General features: G+C 40.5%; 2 protein-coding genes across 4 annotated transcripts in view; one reads left to right on the plus strand and one right to left on the minus strand.

The window, feature by feature from the left end:
- TBC1D9 (TBC1 domain family member 9) overlaps positions 1-15,957 on the minus strand; it is a 111,253-nt gene extending 95,296 nt beyond the window's left edge. For all 3 annotated transcript variants that reach the window (XM_082463295.1, XM_082463296.1, XM_082463294.1), the window contains exon 1: positions 15,824-15,957. In XM_082463295.1, the coding sequence (XP_082319421.1) occupies positions 15,824-15,953 (130 nt within the window). In that variant the 5' untranslated portion in view covers positions 15,954-15,957. The remainder of the gene's footprint in view (positions 1-15,823) is intronic.
- Positions 15,958-15,981: 24 nt separating this feature from the next.
- On the plus strand, positions 15,982-18,237 carry LOC309661600 (uncharacterized protein; the record flags this gene model as incomplete). The annotated part of the gene is made up of 2 exons (XM_082463472.1): positions 15,982-16,758; positions 18,172-18,237. 2 exons carry the CDS (start codon positions 15,982-15,984, stop codon positions 18,220-18,222), a joined length of 828 nt encoding a protein of 275 aa, XP_082319598.1. The 3' UTR covers positions 18,223-18,237.
- Between the last annotated feature and the right edge of the window lie 5,655 nt (positions 18,238-23,892).

Genomic DNA, 23,892 nt, shown 5'->3' on the forward strand with positions numbered 1-23,892 from the left:
TGTTTAGAGGGTAAACACAGATCAAATCCTTAATGTTCTACTTGACCTTCCCTCTAGCAAATACTTGCCCAGCAAGCCTAGAATAATGGAGCTGGAAGGTGGGCATGCATTTCACAGACCTCACCTCAGGGGTTGGATAGTTATTCACCTTGCCTTCCGCCCCTTGGGCTCAAACAGAAAGTAGAAGACTTGATTCATCCCAATGAGAGTTTCCAATCCAGGTTCTCCCGTGGAGAGTTAGGAGGACCTTAATGGATCTCTTGATTGGATCCCACAGCCAAGGAACCCTGGCTCCCTGAAAGCAAGTGTAAATAACCAACAGCACCCTGTGAAATGCCATTTGGAGCAAACCAGAAGCCAGAGGCAATTGCAGAATGACTTGAAAAGTGACTGGCTGTCCTCTGAACACATCCCCTGACAGGAAAGGGAAACAAAGCAAAGCGGAAAGTGGGTCAATGATTTCTTTATAAGTTCTCTGGTTTACCTAGCTACTAAGTGACGACATTTCTAAATTACAAATTCCTGAATGACTAACCATGCATCTTTACATACAAAAATATATAGAAATATAAGGGAAAGGTGGCCCCTCCCCTTCCTCCCACCCCGGTCCTCTCCCTGGTGGCCCCAGAGTCACTGAGGCCAGGAGAGAGGGAGAGAGAGGTCTGCGTTTCCTGGCAGAGCTTTCAAAATGTGCATCCCCAGGAAGGAAGGGAAGGAGGGAGGAAGGTATGCAGGTAGAATGATTTAAAGTTGCTGATCAATCTCCAAAATATACAAGCAGTTCACGCAGCTCAATATCAAAAAAACAAACAACCCAATCCAAAAGTGGACAGAAGACCTAAATAGACATTTCTCCAAAGAAGATATACAGATTGCCAACAGACACATGAAAGGATGCGCATCATCACTAATCATTAGAGAAATGCAAATCAAAACCACAAAGAGGTATCACCTCACACCCATCAGAAAGGTCATCGTCAAAAAGTCTACAAACAACAAATGCTGGAGAGGGTGTGGAGAAAAGGGAACCCTCTGGCACGGTTGGTAGGAATGTAAATTGATACAGCCACTATGGAGAACAGTACGGAGGTTCCTTAAAAAACGAAAAATAGAACTACCATACGACCCAGCAATCCCACTACTGGGCATATACCCTGAGAAAACCATAATTCAAAAAGAGTCATGTACCACAATGTTCATTGCAGCACTATTTACAATAGTCAGGACATGGAAGCAACCTAAGTGTCCAGTGACCGATGAATGGATAAAGAAGATGTGGCACATATATACAATGGAATATTACTCAGCCATAAAAAGAAACGAAATTGAGTTATTTGTAGTGAGGTGGATGGACCTAGAGTCTGTCATACAGAGTGAAGTAAGTCAGAAAGAGAAAAACAAATACTGTATGCTAACACATATATATGGAATCTAAAAAAAAAAAAAAAAGGTTCTGAAGAACCTAGGGGCAGGACAGGAATAAAGACACTGACATAGAGAATGGACCTGAGGACATGGGGAGGGGGAAGGGTAAGCTGGGACGAAGTGAGAGAGTGGCATTGACATATATACACTACCAAATGTAAAATAGCTTCGGGAAGCAGTCGCATAGCACAGGGAGATCAGCTGGGTGCTTTGTGACCACCTAGAGGGGTGGGATAGGGAGGGTGGGAGGGACACGCAAGAGGGAGGGGTTATGGGGATATATGTATGCATAGAGCTGATTTACTTTGTTTTACAGCAGGAACTAACACACCATTGTAAAGCAATTATACTCCAATAAAGATGTTTAAAAATAAATAAATAAAAAATAAAGTTGCTGATCAAAAATTCCCTTCACCAAAAAGCCTGAATATTCACTTAACTTTTTTTAAGCTGCCTAAACCTCAGACAGATAACCATTTGCTATATCAGCACCTTTTAAAAATGCAATGTCTCTGTAAACTGTAAGACTTGAGTTGCTCACACACCGGTGTTTATTACTCAGAGCCAATGGCCTCCTAACACCTAATAGAGATCATCAGCAATCGGAGAACAATGATGGGCCATCACCTATGAAGGGCTCCTTGTGTTTCCTGTATTTTACATAACTTATCTCACAGAATCCTCACTCCTGGCGCTGAAAGGTGATTAAGCCATATTATATAAGGAAATCAAGCTCAGAAAGGAAGAGACACTTCCTAAATCACATCTCTTGGTAACAGATGGGGCTGGGATTTGAATCAGGTTCTGACTCCGGTTGTATGTTTACTAAGGGAAGGGCTGAAAAAGACTAGAGCCCTGCGAGCTGGTAGAGAACACAAAAGAAGTAGTGAGAAGAGCAAACTTGGTGGCTTCCCAATTTGCCTGTGGTATTTGGTGCACTCAGGGCGCCAGGAAGCATGCCTGGGCTTAGCCTCTGAGACCCAGACCCAGACCGGAGGTGGTACCCACCACAGCCGTCAGCATTACAATCTGCTCAGTTCCAAGTGACAAATTCCGGATTTGGACACAACTACAAAACAGGTTTTTGTGTGCAGGCCTGGGAACCATCCCACAATTTAAAACCCGATCTCTTCATAAAGTGGTTCCCCTCACCTACAGATTGTCATACTGAGTGAAGCAAGTCAGACAGGGAAGGATAAATATATGATATCACTTACATGGGGAATCTTAAAAAAATGGTACAAATGAACTTATGTACAAAACAGAAATAGACTTACAGATGTTGAAAACAATCTTACGGTTACCAGAGTAGAAAGGGAGGGAGGGATAAATTGGGAGATTGGGATTGACATATACACACTACTATATATAAAATAGATAACTAATAAGGACCTACTGTATAGCACAGGGAACTCTACTTCAATATCCTGTAATGGCCTATATGGGAAAAGAATCTAAAAAAGAGTGGAAATATGTCTACATATAACTGATTCACTGTGCTGTGTAGCAGAAAGTAATACAACATTGTAAATCAACTATACTCCAATAAAAAAATAAATAAAAATAAAGTGTGTCCCCTCTGCATGTGATGATGGTAAAGCAGAAAACAAATGCCATGTCCCTAGAACAGAAAGTCAGCCTCAACTCCTCAACTTTCTGAAAAGGAGGCTTGGAGTAAATTTTCTCTTCCCTACTTTTGGAGATCAGTTTACAAACACCCAGAAGATGTCAAAAGCCATCTCAAACCCTACACAAATTACATGTATTTATTCTTACAGCTTTTTTTGTAGAATAATGTAAGGTCTCAAGACAAATTGGAATGGGTGACTAAATCATTCTGTGGACAAAATCCTCTTGAGGTTGATAATAACAAGCAGAGGAGGAGGAATTCATGGAACAAGCAAGCAACATCTGCTTTTGTCTAACCGTGCTTCTCGCTAGCAGCACTTGCATATTAAGTAAGTATATGAGCCAACCCCATACACAACTATAGATCACTGCCCACGACAACACACAGTTATAACATTAGGTTCCATTAGGAACTATCACACATTTTACTGGCTTTTATACATAATTAATCTACAAAGAAAAATGTTAACTGCTAAGTGCAACTAAGAGCAACTTCATTAATACTTGGAAATTGGGGGCTTCCCTGGTGGCACAGTGGTTAAGAATCCGCTTGCCAATGCAGGGGACACGGGTTCGAGCCCTGGTCCGGGAAGATCCCACATGCCGCGGAGCAACTAAGCCCGTGCGCCACAACTACTGAGCCTGTGCTCTAGAGCCCGCGAGCCACAACTGCTGAGCCCATGCGCCTAGAGCCTGTGCTCCCCAGCAAGAGAAGCCACCGCAGTGAGAAGTCCGCACACCACAATGAGTAGACCCCACTCGCCGCAACTAGAGAAAGCCCGCGCACAGCCACGAAGACACAACACGGCCAAAAATAAAATAAATAAAATAAATAAATTTAAAAAAAAAACTTGCAAATTGGCAAGATGAATGCATTTACCCTAAAAACAGGAGGCCTTCTAGAACATAGCTTTGTTATCGCTCTCACTCCTGGGAGTTCTCTGGTGTAGGGAGGAAGTTTTCATCCACCCTCTTTTGAGTCCCCGGCTGGGTCTGAAAATTAAACTGACAAAGACAGACTAACAGGAGAAAAGCATACAAACTGTAGTGAATCTGTACATGTACACAAGAGCCTTCACAAGAGAATGAAGACCCAAAGAAGTGGCCAAAGGAGGAAACTCTTAGACCTTTTAGACAAAGAAACAATGTATTTGTGAAGAATTGTCAAAACAAAGGGGTTTGGGCTAGGGGTATAATCCAACGAGGGCTAGGTAGTCCTCATCTTCCTTAACTAGGGAGATAAGGGATAGTTTAACAAGGTTTGTTTGCAGAGTCCTCTGGTGCTGTCTCTGGGCTGATAAGAGTCTGTCTCTAGCCAAAGGAGAATTTATTTCCTGCCTTTAGGCAGGAAACGGGGAGCTTTCCCTATGTTTACTGCTTCTTAACTGCCTTCCTTTATCAAATGTCATGTTTCGCTAGTTGTGATCGTCTCCATGTGGTGCAAAAAGTCCATTTCCTGGACAGTCCAGTGCTAAATCTCAGATCAAAATATTCTGATACAGTCTTAGTCTGCACTTGTATCATTCCCATGCCTATGTTTTTAGCTCTCCCAAATTTATTCATCCAGGTTTTTTAAAAAAATATTTATTTATTTATTTGGCTGCTCTGGGTCTTAGCTGCAGCATGTGGGATCTAGTTCCCTGACCAGGGATTGAACTCAGGCCCCCTGCATTGGGAGCATGGAATCTTAACCACTGGACCACCAGGGAAGTCCCTATTCATCTAGGTTTGATCGCTAAGTTAGTAATAGCTCAGCAACAGAAACTTGCCTTTTCTTTCTTTTATATCTTTATAAAGTGCAGCCTTCCAAACACAGTTAGTACTCAAACATTTCTAACAGAACAGCTTTTGATTTTGGGTAATGAGAAATTGAGGATTTCACACTTTTGGTTTTGGGTAATGAGAAATTGAGGATTTCACACTTTTGGTTTTGGGTAATGAGAAATTGTCTCAGTCTCTTGGTGATGTCCTCTAACTTGAAGCACCCATATTCTAATTCTCCAGGATCCATGAAGCTCCTAGAGTTGCATGTAAATTTTTTCAGTGTTTTCATTCTTAGGGAGGTAGAGTCAATTGCTTTTATTAGATTCTCAAGGCGGATAGTGAGGAAAATCAAGTTAACCTATGTCACTATAATTAGTCTTGTAAAGAAAAATAAATACAAAGTCCCCACTTATTAGCTGTGTGATCTGTGGCAAATCACTCCATCTCTTTAACGCCTTACTTTCCTTTCCTATGAAATGGAGATAATAGCACCACTTTATAATGGCATACAAGGTAATTTGCACGACTATCTGCTACTGAGGACAACTATACAAATGGGACAAAAATGTACTTTAAGATATCAAAGAATTAAAAAGAGATAGGGCTTCCCTGGTGGCGCAGTGGTTGAGAATCTGCCTGCCAATGCAGGGGACACGGGTTCGAGCCCTGGCCTGGGAAGATCCCACGTGCCGCGGAGCAACTGGGCCCGTGCGCCACAACTACTGAGCCTGCGCGTCTGGAGCCTGTGCTCCGCAACAAGAGAGGCCGCGATAGTGAGAGGCCCACGCACCGCGATGAAGAGTGGCCCCCGCTTGCCGCAACTAGAGAAAGCCCTCGCACAGAAACGAAGACCCAACACAGCCATAAATAAATAAATAAATAAATAAAAGAACGTGAATTTCTTTAAAAAAAAAAAAAAAAAGAAAAATTAAAAAAAAAAAAAGAGAGATAAATTACTTCACCTGGGAAAGTGGCTCAGAGACAAGAGCCCTACTTGGGAGGAAACTATTATTTGGGGAGGCATTTGCTTCTTCCCAAAGGGGCTGCTGCGTGGCTGAGAGTCTGGATGTGCTTTTAACAGAATCAGAAACTGGAAAGACAAGGGTAGCAATCAGTGTCAGCAAAGAGGCAGGGAAGTAATGATGCTCCCCTCTCTTTGGGTTGAGACCTTAGAGATCCACAACCTAATCATAAGTGCAAATCTTAAGTAGGCAAAACCACCCAGGTTAGAGCTCAGTTTTGAAATATATCAATACCTAAAAATAAAGTGATTTTGGTTTGCAACTGGCAGAAAAAAATTCTCTGTTACACTGTCTTCTATTTCAGATTACTTTTGCAAAGCAGAAGTACAATGTCCCTACATAATGAAAAGTAACCAGGCATACAGGATGATATAATAGCGTTAATGAAAACTAGGAGAAATGACAGACAATAGAATAGACCCACATGGGCTGAAGATATTGCAGTTCAAAGGAACTTTAAAATAACTATGCTTGCCATGCTCAAGAATGATTTTAAAAATGGAGAGTTCTGATAGATAACTGGAAATTATAAAAATGAACCAAATGGAAATCTTAGAATTGAAAAGTAGTTAAGAATGGGTAGGCTTATACAGACTAAATACAGTTAAATAGTGAATTGGAACACAGATCAGAAGAAAATAACCAAAATGAAGCAAGTAAAAATCAGAAGGTAACAGACACAGAACATACAATGATGTCTAACATACATGTAATTGGAGTTCCAGAAAGGAAGACTAAGAGAATGGGGTAAGGGCAATATTTGAAGAGCCATTGGATGAAGTTTACAAAGCCAATGAACAATAGATCAAAAAAGTCCTACCACCCCATGCAGAGTTTTTTAAAATCTACAAATAGCTGGATCATAGTAAAACTGCAGGAAGCCAAGGTCAAAGAGAAAACCTTAAAAGCAGCTGGAGAAAAAGACATATTATTACACAGAAGCAATAATTCAGAGTGACGGTTTACTTCTCCAGAAAAAAAAGAGAGAGAGAAAATGCAAATCAGAAGACAATGGAACAATATCTTAACCATGCTTTGAAAAATTAACTGCCAACCATTCAAAACAAAAATGTACTTCCAAAATGAAAGCATAATGAAGACATTTTCAGACATAAAAAAGCTGAGAAAATCTGTCACCAGTAGGCTCTCACTAAGGGAAAGAGTAAAGGACGTTTTACAGGCAGTAGAAAAATGATTCTAGAAAAAAGAGCAGAGAAGAGGAAAGAACAATAAAAATGGTAAACATATGTGGAAGTCTAACTGAATACAGACTTTAAAAAATAGTAGTAATTATATATATGCTCTTGTGTGGAAAATATATAAAAAATTAAAATACATTACAACAATGGCATATGAATTGAGGGCGTGGGGTGGGGGTGAGGGGTAAATGGAGTTAAAGTGGCCAAGGTCCTTGCATTATCTGGGAAGAGATTAAAAGTACCAATTAAAAAAATGTTTAATAAAATGAAAATACCAATTAACAATATATTTTAAGTCAAGAATGCATTATGATCTCCATAGTAACCACTAAAAGAATAGAGAAATGAATATAAAACTTCTAGCTGGACTTCCCTGGTGGCGCAGTGGTTAAGAATCTGCCTGCCAATGCAGGGAACACGGGTTCCAGCCCTGGTCTGGGAAGATCCCACAAGCCACAGAGCAACTAAGCCCGTGTGCCACAACTACTGAGCCTGCACTCTAGAGCCCACTAGCCACAACTACTGAGCCCGTGTGCCACAACTACTGAAGCCTGCACGCCTAGAGCCCATGCTCTGCAATAAGAGAAGCCACCTCAATGAGAAGCCCACGCACCGCAACGAAGAGTAGCCCCCGTTCGCCACAACCCGACAAAGCTCATGATCAGCAACGAAGACCCAATGCAGCCAAAAATAAATTAATTAATTAAAAAAAAAAACTTCTAGCTAATAGAGGCTTAAAAATGTAAGCATTAAAAAAAAACAAAAAACGGGGCTTCCCTGGTGGCGCAGTGGTTGAGAATCTGCCTGCCAATGCAGGGACTCGGTTCGAGCCCTGGTCTGGGAAGATCCCATATGCCGCGGAGCAACTACACCCGTGAGCCACAACTACGGAGCCTGCACGTCTGGAGCCTCTGCCCCGCAACAAGAGAGGCCGCGATAGTGAAAGGCCCGCGCACCGCGATGAAGAGTGGCCCCCGCTTGCCGCAACTAGAGAAAGCCCTCGTGCAAAACGAAGACCCAACATAGCCAAAAATAAATAAATAAAAAATCCTTCCCTCTACTTTAAAACAAAAAAACCCAAAACCCCCAAAACCCATATGCTATCAAAAGGCAAGGAAGGAAGGCAAATAAAAAAGAACATAGAGCCAATAGAAAAAAATAGAAAGCACTTAATAAGATAGTAAATTTAAACCCAAGTCACATGTACATTGACTAAATAATCCAATTAGAAGGTGAAGATTTTCAAACTGGATTAAGAAAAAAAAATCAACCATCTACTACTTATAAAAGACATCTAATATAAGGATACAGGGGCTTCCCTGGTGGTCCAGTGGTTAATACTCCATGCTTCCAATGCAGGGGGCCTGGGTTCAATCCCTGGTCGGGGACCTAAGATCCCACATGCCCTGAGGCATGGCCAAAAATGGATTAAAAAAAATATATGTGTATATATATATATATATATATATATATATACACACACACACACACATATAGATAGACAGATAGATAAATAGATGGATACAGAAAGGTTGAGAGTAAAAGTATGAAAAAGATAACCATACAAACATTAGCCAAATAAATCTGCTGCAACTATAATGATGAAGCAAAGAGCAATTCTGGAGATACAAACATTTCATGATAAAATGTTCAATTCACCAGAAATATATTACAATTATAAATGTATATATTCCTAATGATACAGCCTTAAAACATATAAAACAAAAATTGGAAGTACTACAAGGACAAATAGTCAAAACCACAATTATGGTGGAAGAATTGAACACAAGCAGCAAAGTTAACCACTGAACATAAATAAAGCTTTTATCCAGCAACTGCAAGGCACATTATTCCTCTCAAGCACAACATGTAACATTACAAAAATTGACCATCAACAGGAAATAAAACAAATCTTACTAAATTTCAAAGCACTGAAATCATATAAATATGGTTATGGTTTCTAACTGCAGTAAAATAAATACCAAAATGTTTGAAAATTAAGAACTATATATCTAAATAACTCAAGATAACATGCAAAAAAAGATCAGAATGGAAAAAAACTATTTTGAGTGAAATAACCACCAAAACACTATATATCAAAACTTAGCTGTGAAGTGCAGGTAAAGCCATGCTTAGAGGGAAAAATTATCTAGAATAAATATACTAGAAAATAAGGCTGAATATCAATGAACTAATATCATTTTCAAAAGCTAGAAAAATAACAATGTATACTCAAAGAAAACAGAAAGAAGGAAATAATAAATGGTAGATATTAATGAAGTAGAAAATAAATGTAAACAGAAAAGGTCAACAGGTCTAGAAGCTGATTCTTTACAAAATTGATAAATTCCTAGAAAGACCGATTAAGAAAGAGAAGGCACAAATAACCAATGTCAGGAATAAAAACGGGGGCTATCACTGTACATCCCACAGACATTAAAAATATGAGAATATCATTAACAAATTTATGCCAATATATTTGAAGATCTAAGATGAAAAAGATAAAACCTAGAAATAAACAACTTATAAAACTGACAGTAAAAGAAAAATTTTAAACATCTGAATAGCTGTCATACCATTCAACAAACCCACAAAGAACACTTCAAGGCCAGATAACTTCACCTGTGAGTTTTGCCAATGTGCCAAGGTGAAACAATACTGCTATCACACAAACTCTTCCAGAAAACAGAACGAAGAGTGAGCACTCCACAACTTATTTTTAAGGCCAGTATAATCTTGATACCAAAATTTGACAAGGATAATGTGAAAAACAAAAATTATAGGAAAATTCTACTAATTTATCAGGGTGCAAAAATCCTAAATAAAAGATTAGCTAGTGATATTAAATAAACATATAAAAAAACCCAATAACATGTCACAGCCAAGTTGGATTATTTTATATATACAAGTTTGATTTAACACCTGAAAATCAGTTAATATGTCATCACACTAACAGAATAAAAGAGAAAAATCATACGATTACCTTAATAGATATAGAAAAGCATTTGAAAAAATTCAGGATCCATATATAATTAAAAACTTTTAGCAAACTAGGGATAAGAATTCCCTTTAAATGAAAAAAAAAAATTATCTACATGGTGCAGCCATTGTGGAGAACAGTATGGAGATTCCTTCAAAAACTAAAAATAGAGTTACCATATGATCCAGTGGACCATATGGTCCACTCCTGGGCATATATCTGGAGAAAACTATAATTTGAAAAGATACATGCACCTCAATGTTCATTGCAGCACTATTTACAATAGCCAAGACATGGGAGCAACCTAAATGTCCATCAACAGATGAATGGATGAAGAAAATGTGGTATATATATATACAATGGAATATTGCTCAGCTACAAAAAGAATGAAATAATACCAATCGCAGCAACATGGATGGACCTAGAGATTATCATACCAAGTTAAATAAGTCAGACAAAGATAAACATCATATGATATCACTTACCTGTGGAATCCAAAAAAATGACACAAATGAACTTATTTACAAAACTGAAAGACTCACAGAAATAGACTCACAATAGAAAACAAACTTATGGCTACCAAAGGGGAAAGGAGGGGAGGGATAACTTAGGAGTTTGGAATTAACATATAAACACTACTAAATATAAAATAGATAACTAACAAGGACCTACTGTATAATACAGGGAACTATACTCAATATCCTGTAATAATCTATAAGGGAAAAGAATCTGAAAAAGAATAGACATATATATAACTGAATCACTTTGCTGTACACCTGAAACTAACACAACATTGTAAACCAACTACACTTCAATTAAAAAAAAAAATCTACAAAATCACAATAGTTGATGAACAAATGATAAACGTTGAAAGTCTTTTGAGACCTCAAAAGGGAAAAGGATATGTACAATCAGCACTTCTATTCAACACTGTACAATCTGCCTGTGCAAAATGACAAAGAAAAAAAATTTTAAGCATAAAGATTAGAAAAAAACAAATTTCTCAGATGATATGATTGTGTATGTAAAAAATACATAAGAATCTACAGATAAATTACTAGAATTCATTTCATAAGTTAGCTAGGCTCTGGATACACAGTCAATTTTTAAACAATTATATTTCTATAGGTTAGCAAAAAAAGAATTAGAAAATAAAATTTTAAAAAAGAAACAATATACAGCAGAGTAAAAAAAATACCTAGGAACAAATCTAATACAAGATGTGAAAGACGTTTACAGACAAAACTATGAAACATCATTGAAAGAAATTTTGAAAGCGCTAAATAAATAGAGGCATATACCATGTTCATGGACCAGAAGATTCAATATTATAAAGATATTAATTTTGCCCAAATTTATTGATAAACGCAATGTGATCTCAATCAAAATCCCAACAGTGTAAGTCTTTGTTGTTGCTGTTGTTTTGTTTTGGTGGAACTTAATAAGCTGATTCTAAAATGTTGCATAAATGTAAAAGACAGAGACTAGTCAAGAAACTCTTAAAGAACAAAATAAGAGGACTTGATCTAATGAATATAAACTCCTATTATAAAACTACAGTGTGGTATTGGTGCAAAAATATTCTCATAGACAAAAGGAATAGACTAGAGAGCCCAAACACATATTGGGACACTTGAATTATGAACAAGGTAGCCCCATAGGGCAGTGAGAACAGAATGGACTTACCAGTAAATTATGCTGGGATAACTGGATGTCCATAAATTATTTTAATTTAAAACTTTAACCCCATCTCACACAATATGCAAAAATTAATTCCCAGTGAATTGTAAATATGAATTTGGGGGTTAAAACTGAAAAGTTTCTAGAAAATAATATAGAAGACTATGTTTATAACCTCAGAGTAGGAAAAGACTTATTGAACAGAACACAATAAAACACTAACCATAAAGGAAAACGGAATCTGTAAAGGACTTGGTTATTAAAATAACTCTTTTCATCCTTAAGAGAGTGAATAGGCAAGCAACAGAATGAAGATTGTGCCACATGTACGACCAACAGTGAGCTCATATCCGGAAAATATTTTAAAATACCTACAAATCAGTAAGAAAAAGACAAACAACCCAATGACAAAGGGGACAAGAGACTTGAACAACCATGTCACAAAATATTGCAAACGGCCAATAAACATGAAAAAGTGCTCAACCTCATCAGTAAGGAAAAAAACAAATTAACTCCACAACGTGATATTGCTGCAAAACCACCAGAAATGCTAAAATTACAAAGACTGACAATGTTGGCAAGGATAAGGAGCAAGGGAAATTCCCATATGCTGTGGGTGGGAGTATGTTGGTACAACTACTTTGGAAACCAGTTTGGTATTATCTACTAAAGTTGATGATACACATAACCTATGGGCTAGCAATTCCTCTCCTGGGTACAGACAAAACAGAAATGCATGTCCACAGGTACCAAGAAACACAAACAAGAATGATGACAGCCACCTTATCCATAGACCCCAAATGGACCATCCAAGGTCCTCCAACAAAACAGTGGATAAATGCGGATAAATGATTGTGCTATACTCATATAATAGTTTTCCGCACAGCATAGGGAAATGAAAAAACTACAGCCACAAGCAACAACATTCATAAATATCACAAAGCAAAGAATCCAGACACATGTGAATACATACTCCATTATTCCATTCATTCCTTGCTCAAAAAGACAGGCGAAACCAAAATATTGTGTTTAGAGATAGGCGCTTTGTGGGAAAAACTGTAAAGAAAAGTGAGGAAATGTTTACCGAAAAACATCAGGACAGGTTTTCTGTTTTTTACCTTTGGGCGAGGGTGAGTAGTGATTGGGAGAGGGTCACAAGAGGGGATTCTAGGGCACTGGCAGTGTTCCAATTTTTATCCTCATGTTGGTTACAAGGTGTTGGTTACAAAGTGTTACTTGTGATAAGTCACTGCACTCTGCATCTCTATTTTGTGCACTTTTTTGTATGTGTATGAAACCTCAGTTAAAGGGGGTTAATAAATAAATCAAATGCATCTACAATTCAAAAAAGAACTTCATTGTGTCAATACCCATGTATATTGCCTGGAATCAAAAAGAGAACTTGAAAAGTGGCGGGGGGCAAGAATCCTCATTGTGGCCCATTATTTTTTACAGCTTTTGTGCTAACATCTTACCAAGCACTGTGAACCATGGAGCACTCCTGACCAGTTCACAGTGAGTGGGTTTCCCACTCATCCGTAATCCATTTGATGAGTGGACGATGGTGCACTGGTCCAGATAATGCACATTATATAAAGGTCCTGAGATCTTCCAGAAGATCTCCAATAATGGATACCCAACACTTGCTCTTCCCTCCTCTCCTCACAGGCCAATCTTTTTCTTTCTTCAGTTCTCAGTTCCAGGGTCACTTCTACAGGGAATCCTTCCTTGCTCCTACCCCTACCCGGAATGGGGTAACATCTCCTTTTGACGTTAGTGCTGGTCATTCTCAGTTTGTCCCCACCTCCCAGATCCATCCCTGGGAGGCTGATCCCTAGGCACTAGATCACCAGGACAGTCCATCCAGCCAGCTTCTACTGGGTTCCACAGAGGAGAGGCAACGGCAGAAGCTGGGAGGTGAGGAGAAGAGAGAAGTCGGACATGTCCTTCCCACCCTCTTTTGCTGTGGTCTGTGTTCCTAGGGATGGCTGCTTCTCTGGAGGCCCAAACTCTTCCAGCAGCATCATTCCTGCCACCTCTAAAAACTCCCCACTGCTGTGCCTTTCACTGGTCCTGGGAACCCTGCCTTCATCTAAGTTGTCTTTTCACTAAATTCTCTTCACTTGAACTAGGTTGGATTCTGTTTTCTGCCGGGACCCTGCAGAATGGAGATTTTATATTAATTTATAGGATAATTTTATCAGCATCTGTCTTCTCGTGCTAGGCTGTGAGCTTCATGACACTGGCACCTTAGAAGTTACCAACCAATATTTTAAATGGTAGAGTGAGTTAATGAATGCATGAATGAGCCCACATTAGCATTAGAATATACTATACATTGGACAAGGATTTCTAAAATGCCCCTCATACATTTGATGTGGCACCAACCAATCCGAGCAAACATTTGTCCTATGTTGGTTGAAAATAGCCCTTGTTGGCAGGAATATTTTTACTCATTTCAATGATTTCAATTATTCTAGCGATAAGTGCAATAGCTATGTTTCTCAGTTAAGAAGCTAAGTTTATCTGAAATAAGTCATCGATGATGAGATTCCAAGTGGACTGCAGTTAATTACAGCTCTAAGAGTCAGTAGGAACACAGTAAAAAAGTTAACTAGAAAAAGAAGGCTCTGCATCTCTTATTTTTTATAACCTATTGCAAATGACTCTAGAAAATAAATACTTAGTAGTTGATGGTGTGGGAAGGGTTATCTCCAGGCAGGAAATGTTCTTTGTTAAAACAATAAACTATCTACTCTACATTGTTGCTTTAGATTTAAAGGACAATCTGGGCTGATACCAATATTAGATATGCAAGTTTCATATTAATGTACATAGTTAGACAACTTCTACAAAATGAACTGGAAAATACTGATTCTAGGCCACTAATCAGAATTTCTGGCACACAACCTGGAGCTCTGCAGATTCCCTTCTTTTATGGTAGAAAAAGTGTAGAAAAATCAGATTATCTAGAGCCGACTTGATGTGCAAGCAAACTAGTAGATGCTGTACCGTGTGACACTTGAATTTTACTCTTGAGAAAACTAGTTCATAAATTAGAATCACAACTAAATACACACTATATAAAGAATTTTGAGTTCATAGCAGGGCATTCTGAAAGCAACAATTTACCTAGCATGCAAGCTCCTGGTGAGGGATATATTCTGAACTCTGCAGAGGTCAAGGTTCATCTCTTTTCTACAATATCTTTCCTGGTTAAACCTCTCCTGTTTCTTCTGCTAACTTTTTCGTTCTAAAAAGTATCCCAGTTCTGTTCATTCTAACCAAGAGGGAGAGGGGAAGGTCCAATTTCTCTAGTATGGTATGAGTTCAAGATTATCTGTCATCTCCCGCCATGCAAACTGGTTACTTAATAAAAGAAGACCTTTCTAATATGGCACTACTTGGGATAGGCATCTGATTTTACCATGTGGAATGATATGGCATGGTTTTAGTAATAGTTACAATATTAACAATACCTTGTGAGGGGGTTTGGGGAAGAGACTGAGTTAAAATGATTAAAATGCAGTTATACTTCTGATTCTTTTTATAACCAGACAACTTGCTTTGTTATGCCTAATTAGATGCAACAACAACAACAAAATTCCTTTTCCTTCCTTTTTCCTTTTCTCTTCAGGCGTAACTAACATAGGAAATGACCACACCAGCTCCTTACTGATTGCTTCCCTGGAAACAAAAGAGCATTTAATACCTGATCCTGCCATTACCAAAAGAGAATGAAGTAAAAATTAACCGCCCTTCCCCTCTCTTGTCCATATAGAAAGCAATATTTTTTAAAAGGGGGAGAGGGGAAGTACCGCATTCAATCCCTAAGGACTGATACTAGCCCCCTCCCCAGACTCACTCATCTCCATTATCATAAACATCACCCACTTATGGGGCGCCCGGCACACGAAGGGCCCCATCGCCTGACAGGGTGAGAAAAGAAGCATCTCTTTCAGTCTGAAAATTACGACTCCTGATGCTTTCCACGCAGCAGAGCGGGGCGGGTCGTCCAGCCCCAAGGGACAGGGCGGCGTCTCTCGGGTGCCCGCAGCCCAGGGCGGCGGGCGGCGCCGCAGCTCCCGGCCCCCATCCCGCAGGGACCGGCCGCGGGTCCTTACCCGCCAGTCCGCCGCCGCCGCCTCCATCGCCCGCGTGCCCCTTCCTCCGCTGCAGGATGAAGTAGGGGTTGGCCCTCTCCGTGATCCACAGCGCGTTGGCCAGCAGCACCTCTTCGGGGTTCACCCACATGTTCCCGGGCGCCGCGGGCGCACGCACAATGGGGCGGCAGGTCGGGTCCCGCGCGCACCGGCGCGCACTCCCGGGCACACGCGCGCCCGCCCGTCCGCTCGCCAGCCCGCCAGCTAGGTGCGGCGGCGGAGAGCGACTTCACCAGGGGTCGGCCGGCGGCGCCCGGGTCACAACAAAGCCCCCGCGGGCGGCCGGGGAGGATGGCGAGGACGCGGGCACCGCGAGCAGCATACTCGCCCCGGCGCCGCCGCCTTCCGCGAGCCCGCGGCCGCAGACGCCCAGGCTCTTCGCTCCGCAGCCCGGCCGGGGCCCACGGTGGCGGGAGGAGCGGGAGGCGGAGAAGGAAGGGGAGCGGGAGGAGGAGGAAGTGGTGTGGCTCAGCCCCGGGATCCGGCTCGGCGCCGGGCAGGGTTGCGGGCGCCGCCAGCTGATTCGGCCCCGCGGGTCGGGCAGAGGTGGGCTGGGACGCGGCTGCTCCCACAGCGCCCACCCAGGGTCCGGGCCGCCTCCGTCTCTAGCAGCTCAGAGCCCTCCAGGTCACCGCGCGTTAACACTTCGCGTCGGGGCCGCTCGCACCCTCGGCGAAGCGCAGCTCCCAGCTGGAAGGACGATCCGGACACTGCGAATGAATGACGACAGCGCGGCTCACCAGGAGCGAGCCCGAGTGACACCAGCTTCCGCGGACGCGAATCCTCCCTGGGCCCTGCGCGCCGAGCCGGGCCGCAGCGGCTGGTTTTGGGGGAACCTTCTGGGGACCGGGTGGCGAGCACTGGGCCCCACGCCCATCCCAGCAGGGAGGACCTCGGTGGGTGGGGGTGTGTGTGTGTGTGTGTGTGTGTGTGTGTGCGCGCGCGCGCGCGCACTCTCTATGTGTGTTTATGGTTGACGCTCGGTAGGCTAGCGCCACCCCTCTTCCCAAGAAATGTGTTTCAAGGTTCCAGACTTGGAGCAAGAGACCCGGGTCGGAAGTGGACGCAGCCAATGGTGGTCGATGTTTTTGTTTCGTGCATCCCTAGAGCAAGTCATGCGCCAAACGTGTCACCGCCTGTAACCCCGCCCCCTCTGCATTCCATGGTAATTAAAATGGCCCAGCTAAGTGCATTACATCACTTCTTTCCTTGACCTGTAGGGCATGAGCAACAGCGAAGTTGGAAGCAGCCCAAAAGCTTAGAACAACTAATTCACACCACAGCTGTCCCTATATGAGGCGTTTGGCTCTTCGAGGACAGGACATGGCAGAATTCAAGGATTTATCCACACTTAATAGATGGATTTAAATTTTTTCAAAGAATTATTGAAATTAGAGACACACAACCCAGGCCATCCTTATCCCTAGACAGTTTTGCTTTCCCCCGGTATTTCGAGTCTCTTAGTGGTGATCACAGCCCATCTGATGACCTTTTTCTCACTTCTTTTTTACACCCAGGAGATCTTCAGATAGCTGAGCAAAAAGAGTCTCCTCTTCCCAGATGATGGGAGTTTACTAAGCTCTGCTTTGTCGCGGAAGCTGGACAATCCTAAGGACTTCTCCCTTTCCCAACGAGCAAAGCATTCAAATGAGACTTTCTTGTGGGGACTTCAAATTTTTTACTTATGTAGCTCGCACTTGGATTGCTGAATTCCTTCAAATGGCCGAGGGAGCCCATCCCAGCCATTTTAATGAGGCTGCCTCTGTACCCGTTGGTGTCCTACCGGGTGGGCTCTGGAGAAATGGAAGTCTCCCTTCACATTATCACACTGACTGGTCTTCTGCCTCTTTAGGAAACATTTTACATCTCTAGGCATTTGTGGAAATGTCATATTTTTAACACAGACTCAAAAATGTCATTTGGCACCTTTGGTCAAGGTACAGTGCCTTCAGTCATGAAAATCTATTGCAAATTTAAAAAAATAAACAAGATTGCAAATCATACATATGTATAATTATTAATTTTATATTTATATAATATTAATATTTTGAAGTGCTTCCATAGACATCCTTTTATTTTATATGATTAGCATTTTTAAAACTCCACTAAGTGCCTTCATACTGTCTTTTGGAATGTCCTTATCATACTGCTCCAAGCTGTGGCTAGACATCTCTACCTTAGCCCTAAAATGTGGTCTTAGCTTAGCACTTTTTATCTGTTGGTGCTAAAATGGTACTTGCTTATATAATTCCTGCGTTCATTCACTAATTCATTCAAAGTGTAATTATTGTATGTCTACTCAACTCTAGGCCCTGAGGATAACAAGTGAACATAACATACCAAAATCTCTGCCTTCATGAAGATTAAAATGTAAAATTAAGGGGGCTTCCCTGGTGGTGCAGTGGTTGAGAATCTGCCTGCCAATGCAGGGGACACGGTTTCGATCCCTGGTCTGGGAAGATCCCACATGCCGCGGAACAACTAGGCCCGTGAGCCACAACTACTGAGCCTGCGCATCTGGAGCCTGTGCTCCGCAACAAGAGAGGCCGCGACAGTGAGAGGCCCGCGCACCACGATGAAGAGTGGCCCCCGCTCGCCACAACTAGACAAAGCCGTCGCACAGAAACGAAGACCCAACACAGCCAAAAATAAATAAATAAATTTTTTTAAAAAAAGTAAAATTAATAATAAAAAGAACTTACAAAAATTTGCTTTGAGAACAAGATTGGACACCAGGAGGAAAGAAGAAAAAAAGTTTTAAGTCCTTAGCTATTTTCTGGGGTGTTTTTTTTTTTTTTTCTGGGGGGGGGTTTTTGGGGTTTTTTGGGGATGATTTAGAGCACATTCTGTCCAGGAAATCAGGGCTTCCATTATGATAATGAATTGTGATAACCTATGGTAAAAGAACACTGCAAAGAACCAAAGAAATTACAAGCAGTTTATGGCAGTTTGCCAGTCCCATACTGTTAACAGCTCACTTATTAAAATGTGGCTTTGTTTAAAAAAAAAAAAAAGACAATCAAATATGCCCGAACTAGAAATAACAGATAAAGAACCTAATTAATCCAATCAGTTCCTCAGTAAAATAGGTGAGTGTTTTTAGCTTTCAATTCATTCTCATTGGTTTTAAGCCTAAGGATTGTCTCAGACCACTTAAAGAGGCATTCGACAGATGCCTAGATAAGATAGCAGTAAGTGACTTCACAGTCTTTATGTCAGCTGAGATCTCCTACTGCCCCCCACCCCCATGGAAAAATTCTACTCCAGTAGGGTTCTGATGGGCCACTTTGGAGCAATCAGTGGGTTTACTACTTAGTGGGCAGATCTGATTGAAGCAAAATTGCAAGGGTAGTAAGTTTGTCTTTGGCAACTCTCATCCCCATTCCTACGTGTTTCCATCTTTCCTGCTCTATCACCTTCACAATGGTGTATTTTCCTCCGTATCCTCACCCCTTTCCCAGTAAGTCCTCTACTTTGTCTTCTAGGGACTTGCCTACCCTTGGAAATACCATGGAGTCTTAGGGATTTTATTTCTGCCCACACCCACCTCCCAACTGCAGTGCCCACAACTTCATGGCCGAGTTCTCCCAGAAGTAAGGGCATGAAGGCTGCAGAACACTAGTCCTACTAACCCTCCCATTGCCCAGCAGCACCAGGAGTGGTCAGGCCAGTAGAAAATTCAGTTCTCGTTTCAGCAGAGAGAACTCACCCAGCAGATTAATAAAATGCTGAAGAAGCCAACTCCTTCCCTTGCCTTCTAGATGCTGAAGGTAACATGTCAACGAGGACTTTTTTTTTTTAATGCCCAGACCTTCCCTGTCCAACCTGGAAGGGCAATATTTCTAGGAGAGTATTTGGCATTTCTAGTATCCAGTGAGGTAGAAGGAGAAGGGTAACCAGTTGGGATAGGGAAGAGTAACATTAACATTGTTTCAAAGATCCAAGCCTTTGCAGTAGCTTTGATATCTGATATAGAGACCTTCACAATGGATCTGAGTTTCGACTCCAACTGGAAAAACTAGATCAACCAGTCACCACAACCATCTAGTCTGCAAGTAATGGAGTTAATTGATGGTACAGAAGCCACAGTTTTGTTCTATCAGCTGTAAGTGGCTGAACAGATCTGCAGCCAGGACCATCCTTAAATAGAGTGGGATTTGAGGGAAAAGATTCTGCAAACTATATGTAATAGTTCTACCTTGCCTCCATTCAGTGGATCACTCCACCTTTGAATTCTGAGATGCCCTGGAAATCAAAACTGAGTAAAACATTATTTCTCTTCATGTTAGAGAAACTGTGGCCAGATGACCTCTGTCAAATGCATCTGTGTTCCTGGAATCAAAGAAGAAACAAAGACAACAACTTCTCCAGGGGAGAAAAATGAAGCAAGGTATTAGCAGAGGTTTGTTTTCTGATTAACTGTCGTTGAAAATGGAACCTTGTAATGGTTGGGAAACAGTGCCAGGTAAAGAACTTAGACCACACGGAAGGGTGAGTAGACCCTTTGCCTACTTCACTCTCATCCACTACAAGTTCCCTGAGGCCAAGACTGTGAGATCATTCTTATATCCCCAGGCCTAGCACTGGGGCCTCTGTAAATGCCCAAAAAGGAAACACAAGGCTCCTGAGTTTCTAAACTTCAGAAAAGTTTAGAGATTTAGAAAGGAAAGGACTTTTAAGAGACCCTGAGTACAGTAATTGAGCTCCTCATTTTGTATACAAGGAAACTGAAGCTCAGAAAAGGGAAGGGACTTGACTTGGAAGTTGGCCTTATTGTTTAGGAAACTATTATGACCCCAAACTTAACTGCAATTTTTCCTTCTTTCTGCACACATTATTTGTCACATTTTTTTCTCAAGAATTAAAATAATTTCTATTTATATAATGTTTTCATGGCCATTATCTATCACTGTGGTCTGGGTGTTGGGATCCACTGATTGGCTAGAACTGAGTCACATGCTTACCCTGGGAAGGTGGTGACAGAGGGGAGGGGTCAGAAGGTGTGGGATAGTCCCTAAAAGAATACCAGAGAACTGTTATCAGAATAAGGTGACTGAGCTGTGGGCAAGCCTGCACAAGAGATCTAATGGAAAACCACTTTTGACATTCTCTTTCTTTTCCTTTTTTCTTTTCTTTCTTTATTTTTAAATTTTACAATTTGTTTTTTAATGACTATATCTTGGTTGCAATTTTATATTACATAGATATAACATATTTTGTTTTGTTTAATGCTAAGAAACCTAGTGGTTTGACACTTTTGATAATTAAGGTCAGAGGTCATTTAATTTACCTTAAAAAAAAAAAAAAAAGAGAGAGAGGTTATTGTAAGGCTTAAATAGACTAAATTAGGACCAGAGCCCTTCAGAAAGTTCTGGGACCAGTTTGTGTCTCTGCCTCTGTCTCTCTCACTCTCTCTGAATCTCTGCTTCTCTCTATATATTTGTTCTAGCATCTTTTCTCCACCAACCAACCTCTTCTCCTTACCCACAGTTTCTGTTCCCTCATAACTCATGACTCATGAGATCCTCTCTGGATTTATCTTTCTGTTATTGCTTTCAAGCTATAGCTCCCACCATTAACTAAATAGTTTATCTAGGTATTTCATACCTATAACTCATGAGAGAGAAATTGATGGGCTCACCTTACCTTTTCATCAAATGAACAGGTTGTTGCCCAGCTTATGACTGGCTGCCATTTGGTCAGATGACCAAAACATGGCAGCTATGTATGTATGCATATTTTGTGCAACTGATACTTCACAAATTTTCACTTAAAGATCATTTTTAGTATAAAATGAGTCATTTTGAGAGTTGACTTGGCATTCAAATACTCTACTAGCTGGGAAATGTATGAGGTCTCCCCTCTTTTACATAAGCCAAGCAGCCATATCAATGAAGGCAAACACTCTTTAATGTGGTGTATAGTTGTGGACTCTGATGATTGTAAAGTAGCCTCAAATAGCCTCCTCATTCTTTTTAGGGATGAAGTTCCTTTTGCCCCCACACAGTCATGCTGTTCTTTTGCCAGTGACCCATTTGTCCATTTTATCTCTCATGAAACACACACACACACACACATACACACACACACACACACACACACCCCACTATGAATAGTATTTCTTAAATCGCCACAGGTACTAGTACCAAACATGTAAATATAGGTAAAAAGCAGATTGGGACATTGATATCAAGGTAACAGTAGTGTTTTTTTTTTTTTTTAATTGCACACATGTCTATAAACCTAATAAATAGGTTTTTTCTATTTTTAAAATAGAAGAATACAAACTTTTTTCCTTTTAGGGTAAGAATCAATATTTTTATTGACCTTTTTGAAATAAAATTTTATTTGCATCCATATGTTTTTATGAAAGAAAATTTTATTCAGATTTTCTATTTCAAGACTTCCTAAATTGTCGGGGGGGGGGGGGTAAAAATGCTGAGCTTTAGAATGGGATCAAAATTAAGTTGTTATCAACTTAAAATAGACTTTTATAGATATAAGTTGTTATATGTAAGCCTCATGGTAACCACAAAGCAAAACCTGTAGTAAATACACAAAAGATAAAGAGAAAGGAGTATAAGCATACCACTAAAGAAAGTCATCAAATTACAAAGGAAGAGAGAAAGAGAAGAAAGGAACGGTGAGGAACGAAACAAAAGCAGCTAGAAAGCAATTCCCAAAATAGCAATAAGCACATGACCTATCAATAATTACTTTAAATGTAAATGGACTAAATGCTCTAATCTAAGACATGGAGTGGCTGAATGGATTAAAAAAACCCAAAAATCCAAAACCCACATCTATGCTGCCTAAAAGAGACACACTTTAGATAAGAGACTGAAAGAGAAGGTATGGAAATCCATTTAAATGGAAATCAAAAGAAAGCTGGAGTAGCTATACTAATATCAGACAAAATAGACTTTAAAACAAAGACTATAATAAGAGAAAAAGAAGTGTGTTACATATTGATAAAGGGGTCAATCCAACAAGAAGATATAACATTTGTAAATAGTTAGGCACTAAATTTAGGGGTACCAAAATATATGGAGCAGGGACTTCCCTGGTGGGCCAGTGGGTAAGACTCCAAGCTCCCAATGCAGGGGGCCCGCATTGGATCCCTGGTCAGGGAGCTACATCCCACGTGCATGCTGCAACTAAGAGTCTGCATGCCACAACTAAGACACCTGCATGCTGCAACTGAGTCCACATGCTGCAACTAAAGATCCCGCCCGCTGCAATGAAGATCCGCGTGCTGCAACTAAGACCCAGTGCAACCAAAATAAATAAATTAAAAAAGAAAAAGAAAAACAAAACAAAATATATACAGCAAATATTTACAGACCTAAAAGAAGAAATACATAGCAATACAATAATAGTTCCGGACTTTTAATACCCCACTTCCATCAATGGCTAGATCATCCAGACAGAAAACCAATAAGGAAACTTTGGATACAAACTACATGTTAGACCATATTTATGGGACATTCTATCTCACAGCAGCAGAATATACATTCTTTTCAAGTGTACAAGGAACATTCTCCAGGAAAGATTATATATTCGCCTACAAAACAAGTCTTACTTAAATTTAAGAAGATTGAAATCATATCAAGCATCTTTTCCAGCCGCAGTGGTATGAAACTAGAAAACTGGAAAATTTGCAAATATGTGGAGATTAAATAATATGCTACGGAGCAACCAATGTGTCAAAGAAGAAATCAAAGAGATAAATTTTTAAAATACCTTAAGACAAAAGAAAATGGTAATGTAACATATCAAAATTTATGGGATACAGCAAAAGCAGTCCCAAGAGGGAAGTTAATGGTAATAAATGCCCACCTCAAGAAATAAGAAAAGTCTCAAATAAACAACCTAACTTTACACCTCAAGGGCATTATGCTAAGTGAAATAAGTGAGACAGAGAAATACCATATGATCTCTCTTATATGTGGAATTTAGAAAGCAAACAAACAAAACCCAAGCTCATAGATACAGAGAACAGATTGGTGGCAGCAAGAGGTGAGGGTTAG

Source organism: Balaenoptera physalus (genome assembly GCF_965194825.1).
Source record: "Balaenoptera physalus genome assembly, chromosome: 5".
Taxonomy (NCBI): domain Eukaryota; kingdom Metazoa; phylum Chordata; class Mammalia; order Artiodactyla; family Balaenopteridae; genus Balaenoptera; species Balaenoptera physalus.